The sequence below is a fragment of the Euleptes europaea genome, chromosome 2 (assembly GCF_029931775.1).
Source record: "Euleptes europaea isolate rEulEur1 chromosome 2, rEulEur1.hap1, whole genome shotgun sequence".
Taxonomy (NCBI): Eukaryota; Metazoa; Chordata; class Lepidosauria; order Squamata; family Sphaerodactylidae; genus Euleptes; species Euleptes europaea.
This window is the reverse complement of record NC_079313.1, coordinates 12,614,318-12,621,226: the sequence shown is the minus strand read 5'-3', so window position 1 is coordinate 12,621,226 and position 6,909 is coordinate 12,614,318. Positions and strand designations below refer to the sequence as shown.

Sequence of the window (6,909 nt, the reverse complement as noted above, 5' to 3'; positions counted from 1 at the left end):
CTCTGAGCTCTCCCGCTCTCATGGTTTAGATTTAACCCTCCCCGCCAAACCACCCCCCCACAAAAGTGCTATGCTCTTCCCATCCCTTACAGGCCCTTTCTGCCCTTCTAACTCTCCGAGCTCTCCTGCTCTCATAGTTTAGACTTAACCCTCCTCGCCCAAAAAAACCCACAATAGTGCTATGCTCTTCCCATGCCCTATGGGCCCTTCTAACTCTCTGAGCTCTTCCGCTCTCATGGTTTAGATTTAATCCTCCCCACCCAAAAAAAACCCCACAATAGTGCTATGTTCTTCCCATCCCCTATGGGCCCTTTCTGCCCTTCTAACTCTCTGAGCTCTCCCGCTCTCATGGTTTAAATTTAACCCTCCCCGCCCCCCCAAAACCCAATAGTGCTATGCTCTTGCCATTCCCTATGACACGTTCCCCTCCCCACCCCAGCACAACCCCACATCACAAGACACTTGGGATCACAGCAAAACAGAAGTGTTCCTCCCTTCTATACACAGAAAAAGTGATGAAGAGGGTACCTCCTGACACACACGCACACATTTTGCATCCCCCCCCAAAAACAAACAAACCACCCACAAACAAGCCAAGTTGCACTATAGCCGGACCCCCAAACTACACGAGAGCATAATCAAACTGGCCCCTTTCCAGACCCTCCTTGTGGTCAGTCCAGGAGGAGGCCGGCATCCGACTGTAAGGGTCCAGCAAGATGCGGAAGCAGCGCACCATCAGCATCACCAAGAAGATCAGCAGGAAGACGACAAAGGCGAAGACCGTCTTCTGCTCGGCGTCCATCCCGAGGGCGCCAGGGCCGGGCTCTGACTGTCCTGGGGACAGCAGTTCATAGTCCAAGGTCGAGGTGTCGCCCATCACGGCAGCGCAACACGCCCACCTCGCCAACGGCGGCGGAGCCCGGCCCGTCACACACCCCGCATCCTCCAGCGCTGGGAGCGAGGGGTCCTTTCCTCCTGCGAGACCCCTACTTCATGGTGGACATACAGGGGCGGCGCAGCAACGACAGCCACATGCTCGGGGATGCTGGGGAAACAATGACAGCAGGTCACAGGCAGGCTTGTAACATCCGTGTCTGTGTGTGCACTCAGTATTGGGTTTTGAGGATGATGAAGAAGAAGAGTTGGTTTTTATATGCCGACTTTCTCTGCCACTTAAGGGAGACTCAAACCGGCTTACAATCACCTTCCCTCCCCCTCCCCACAACAGGCACCTTGTGAGGTAGGTGGGGCTGAGAGAGCTGTGACTAGCCCAAGGTCACCCAGCTGGCTTCATGAGTAGGTTTGGGGAAACCAACCCAGTTCACCAGATTAGCGTCCACCACTCATGTGTAGGAGTATGTCCCGAGAAGGCCCACAAGCAAGGTATGGAAGCCAAAGCCCTTCTCTGTCATTGCCACACAGCCACTGCTATGCAGAAATACACTCTCTTAACATGGAGGCTCCATTTAACCATCATAGATATTGACAGACAACCCCACTCTCTCATCCATGAATGTGTCTCATCCATGCTTCATTTACTGGCCAGGCTAGGGTTGCCAACCTCCAGACGGGGCCTGGCGATCTTTCCTACAGCCTAGAGAAAAATGGCTGCTTTGGAGGGTGGATTCTCTGGCACTGTGCCTAGGGTTGCCAGCTCTGGGTTGGGAAATACCTGGAGATTTTGGTGGGGTGGAGACTGAGGAGGGCGGGGTTTGGGGAGGGTGGGGACTTCAATGGGGAATAATGCCATAGAGTCCACTTTCCAAAGCAGCCATTTTCTCCAGGGAAACCACTCTCGGTCACCTGGAGATCAGTTGTAATAGCGGGAGATCTCCAGCCACTACCTGGAGGTTGGCAACCCTAACTGTGCCCTACTGAGGTCCCACCTGTCCTCAAACCCTGTTTTCCACAGGCCTCACCCCTAAGTCTCCAGGAATTCCCCAACCCTGAGTTGGCAAACCTAGGCCAGTCCTACATCTTGTGGCAGTGAGTTCCACATGCTAATCTTGCACTGCAGGGGGAGGGGCTCCCTTTGTTTTCAACTGACAGCCGGTCAGCCTCAGTGGGTACCCTTAAGTTCTTCTATTAGAGAAAAAGCCTTCCTGCCCGTTTGCTCCACCCCATGCAGAAGTGTACACATCTCTATCACATTCCTACCAGGCCGCCTTGTTAATGGCTCATCCATATTCCCCAGCTGGGGGCAAGCCACCCATGAGTAGGGTTGCCAATCTCCAGGTGGTGGTGAGATCTCCCGCTATAACAACTGATCTCCAGGTAGGGTTACCATCCTCCAGGTACTAGATGCTATTACAACTGATCTCCAGCCGACAGAGAACAGTTCCCCTGAAGAAAATGGCCGCTTTGGCAATTGGACTCTATGATACTGAAGTCCCTCCCCTCCCCAAACCCCACCCTCCTCAGGCTCCGCCCCAAAAACCTCCCACTGGTGGCAGAGAGGGACCTGGCAACCCTATCTCCAGGTGACAAAGATCAGTTCACCTGGAGAAAATGGCTGCTTTGGAAGGTGGACTCTATGGCATTCAAGTCCCTCCCCTCCCCAAACCCCACCCTCCTCAGGCTCCACCCCCAAAATCTCCTGGGATTTCCTAACCTGGAGCTGGCAACCCTACTCATGAGCTATCTGGCGTTGCAGCGCATAGCACACGCCAAGCCTGCAGCATGGCTCCGCCTTCCAAACCCTCCCCTTTCGGACAGCACTTCAGTTGTGCATGGGGCCTTGCCTTCACGTGTAGCTAAGGGCTGTTTAGCTTAGGGCTGTTTAGCTTGGAAAGAAGGCGGCTGAGGGGAGACATGATAGAGGTCTATAAAATTATGCATGGTTTGGAGAGAGTGGACAGGGAGAAGTTTTTCTCCCTCTCCCATAACATTAGAAGGCGGGATCATCTGCTGAAGCTGGAGGGTGAGAGATTCAAAACAGATAAAAGGAAATATTTTTTCACACAATGCATAGTTAAATTGTGGGACTCCCTGCCCCAAAATGTGGTGATGGCTGCCAACTTGGAAAGCTTTAAGAGGGGAGTAGACATGTTCATGGAGGAGAGGGCTGTCCATGGCTACTAGCCCAAATGGATACTAGTCATGATGCACACCTATTTTCTCCAGGATCAGAGGAGCAGGCCTATTATATATTAGGTGCTGTGGAACTCAGGCAGGATAATGCTGCTGCAGCCCTCTTGTATGTGGGCTTCCTGGAGGCACCTGGTTGGCCCCTGTGTGAGCAGACTGCTGGACTTGATGGGCCTTGGTCTGATCCAGCAGGGCTTTTCTTATGTTCTTATCTTCTTACTTTACAAACAGCGACCAGTTCAGGAAAGGAGAAAGACCGAGGGATCTTCCTACCTCGCACCTGCTGTTCAACAGCCAGAAAAGATGGTGACTCATCCTGTCCTATTTTGTGCCCTCTGGCGTCTGGACGGTCTTCTTCCTCAGGCTGAAAACGGAAGAGAGAATTAAGGATATCCTTTATGCGGTCTATCGCAGCATACGGCACTATACGGGATACACTTGCAATATAAAATTCAGGACAGCAGGAGCAAGAAAGGAGCAGCAAAGAGGATCACCTGTGGTGGTACGTTTGCCAGCCTCCAGTTGGGGCCTGGAGATCTCCCGCTATTCCAGTGGATCTCCAGACTAGAGGCATCAGTTCCACAGGAGAAAATGGCTGCTTTGGAGGGTGGACTGTATGGCGTGATACCCCACTGAGGTCCCTCCCCTCCCAAACCCCATTCTCCCCTGGCTCCGCCCCCCAAATCTCCATGAAATTTCCCCACCCAGAGGTGGCAACCCTGTCTGGTGGGCATAACATGGCAAGAGACATCCGCTGATGTCACTTGGGCCAGGCTTTAGCACACGGCGAAACTGTTGCATAATGCAGAATTTACCTGCCAAACTAAGGTTGCCAACCTCCAGGTAGTGAGCAAAACAAAAATAAAGGCACCTCCGTGCCTATACCAAATAGGTTTGGAAATTAGCACGGGAAATTGGTACACAAATGCACATAAACAGGTTGCAAAAAACACGTCTATAATGAGTAATGAAGATGGAAAGAACAAAACAAGTGTACAACATGAAAGCTTATCCTACTATTGGATATCCTGCTGAACTGATTAATTTTGAAACTCAGAAGAGGACTTTTTGCCTCCAGATACACACCAATAGACTGTTTCATGCTTACTTGTACATTTGTATATAACCAATCACTTAGTTGCTAAGCTTTCATGTTGTACACTTGTTTTGTTCTTTCCATCTTCATTACTCATTATAGACGTGTTTTTTGCAACCTGTTTATGTGCATTTGTGTACCACTTTCCCGTGCTAATTTCCAAACCTCCAGGTACTAGCTGGAGATCTCCTGCTATTACAACTGATCTCGAGCCAATAGAGATCAGTTCTCCTGGAGAAAATGGCTGCTTTGGCCATTGGACTCTGTGGCATTGAAGTCCCTCCCCCAAACCCCGACCACCTCAGGCTCTGCCCCAAAAACCTCCCGCTGGTTGCGAAGAGGGACCTGGCAACCCTATGCCAAACTCATAGCCACAGGAGTCTGCAACAGCTCAGAGGTAGTCTGCCTCTGAATGGCAGTTGTTGCAGTTGTTGTTGTTGTTGGGGGTAAACATAGGATCTTTGTGCCCATTTGAGGGCCTTCCTGAATAGGGTTGCCAACTCTCGGTTCAAAAATACCTAGAGATGATGATGATGAAGAAGAAGAAGAAAAAGAAAGAAAGAAAGAAAGAAAGAAAGAAAGAAAGAAAGAAAGAAAGAAAGAAAGAAAGAAAGAAAGAAAGAAAGAAAGAAAGAAAGAAAGACTGGTTTTTATACCCCGCTTTTCTCTACCTTTAAGGACACTCAAATGGCTTACAATCGCCTTCCCTTCGCCACCCCTCAACAGGCACCCTGTGAGGTAGGTGGGGCTGAGAGAGCCCTCGGAGAGCTGTGACTAGCCCAAGGTCACCCAGCTGGCTTCATGTGGAGGAGTGGGGAAACCAACCCGGTCCTCCAGATTAGAGTCCTCCGCTCTTCAGCACTACACCACACAGACGCCAAATAAAGTAAATAAGATATAATAATAAATAAAACAAATTAGTAAAACACCACACACACAAAGAATCTTGTTGCAGTCAATGTGTACAACCCTATCAAGTTGGCCGCTTTGCAGTTTCCTCTCTGTTTGCCCGTTAAACAGAGGAGCGAACAGATACAAAGAGACGGAAGGAATTGAGAGCGGCCGCCAACAGCTCATACACTAAATCCAGAATTAATTTTAGAAAGCTCCAAAAATAAATTAAGGAGGATTGGAACGTGGGCCAGATAGGCATCCAATCACCCCTAAAACAAATGAGAATGACTCGTGTCCAAAGTGCATTGCGAATTAAATGGACTTTTAAAAACGTTACCAACTGATAGAATTGCCGTTTCCCCCCCCCCCCCCCATCAAGTTCTGCGCTCCCTTAAATAGGGGTTTCGCTCCGTCAGACCCCTGCATCTCTGCAGGCTGCGCCCCGAAGGCAGGCGGAAACAACCACAGCGGAGAAAGAACAACTTCCTCCCGTTTCATCAGCATTTATTAAAAACCAGTTCCCTTATCAACTGTTTAAAAAAGAGACAGTATTGAGGAGGCCAGAAGAGAGAGAGAGAGACAGATAAGGGAACGCAATCAACACACACCAAATATATTCTAACAACAACAACAAACCCCTCGAAATGGGTACTTGTCACGGAGAGAGGCAGACGAGAGCGTGTGCTGAACAATGATACTGTGGGTAAGGTGGTGACAGGAGATCCCCTGCTATTACAGCTGATTTCCAGCCAATAGAGATCAGTTCACCTGGAGAAAATGGCCGCTTTGGCCATTGGACTCTATGGCATGGAAGTCCCTTTCCTCCCCAAACCCCGCCCTCCTCAGGCTCCACCTCCAAAATCTCCCGCCGGTAGCAAAGAGGGACCTGGCAACCCTAACTGTGGGGGACGGATCAGGCACCACACTTCTCCTGCGTAAGCTCCATAAAAAGCCCCCCCCCCGCGCAAAAAAGAGAAGGAGCTTCATGATATCTTTTTTCTTTCCTACATTTATACCCTACCTTTCTCCCCACGGGGACCCAAAGCAGCTTACATCATTCATCTCTCCATTTTATCCTCACAACAACCCTGAAAGGTAGGTTAGGCTGAGAGGGTGTGACTGGCCCAAGGCCACCCGGCAAGCTTCTAGGGCAGAGTGGAGATTCAAACCCGGATCTCCCGGTTCCTAGTCCGACGCTCTAACCCAGGGGTGTCGATCTCAATTGTTACGAGGGCCGGATATGACATAAATGTCACTTGGTAGGGCCGGGCCATGCCTTGCTAGCCCAGATCGAGAGTGGGGTGGGTGGGTGGCTGCCTCGGGGGCTGGATAAGAGCTGTCAAGGGGCCGGATCCGGCCCATAGGTCTTATGTTTGACACTCCTGCTTTAATCACAGAAGGAGGAGGAGGAGGAGGAGGAGGAGGAGGAGGAGGAGGAGGAGGAGGAGGAGGAGAGACTTCGGAGAGAACTATGACTAGCCCAAGGTCACCCAGATGGCTTCATGTGTAGGAGTGGGGAAACCAAACCAGTTCACCAGATTAGCCTCCGCCGCTCATGTGGAGGAGTGGGGAATCGAATCCGGTTCTCCAGATCAGAGTCCACCGCTCATAACCACTACACCATGCCAGCTGTACCATGTAGACCACTGGAGAACGGAAACCAGCACGGACTCTCTGACCGGCAGCAGATTTCTGGAGAAACGCCTTCCCTAACACCGGAGCTTCTTTAACTGGCGATGCCGGGGACTGAACAGGGGACCGTGCTCGCGCAAAGAATGTGTACACCATGCCCACGCTGTGGCCCTCTGTCTTTTTGTGGGCTAACAACGACA

At 50.9% G+C, this 6,909-nt stretch overlaps 1 protein-coding gene across 1 annotated transcript; it reads right to left on the bottom strand.

Moving 5' to 3' along the window:
• Positions 1-621: 621 nt before the first annotated feature.
• On the bottom strand, positions 622-972 carry CTXN1 (cortexin 1). The gene has a single exon (XM_056867587.1). The coding sequence runs from the start codon at positions 875-877 to the stop codon at positions 623-625; it is 255 nt and encodes an 84-aa protein (XP_056723565.1). The 5' UTR covers positions 878-972; the 3' UTR covers position 622.
• Between the last annotated feature and the right edge of the window lie 5,937 nt (positions 973-6,909).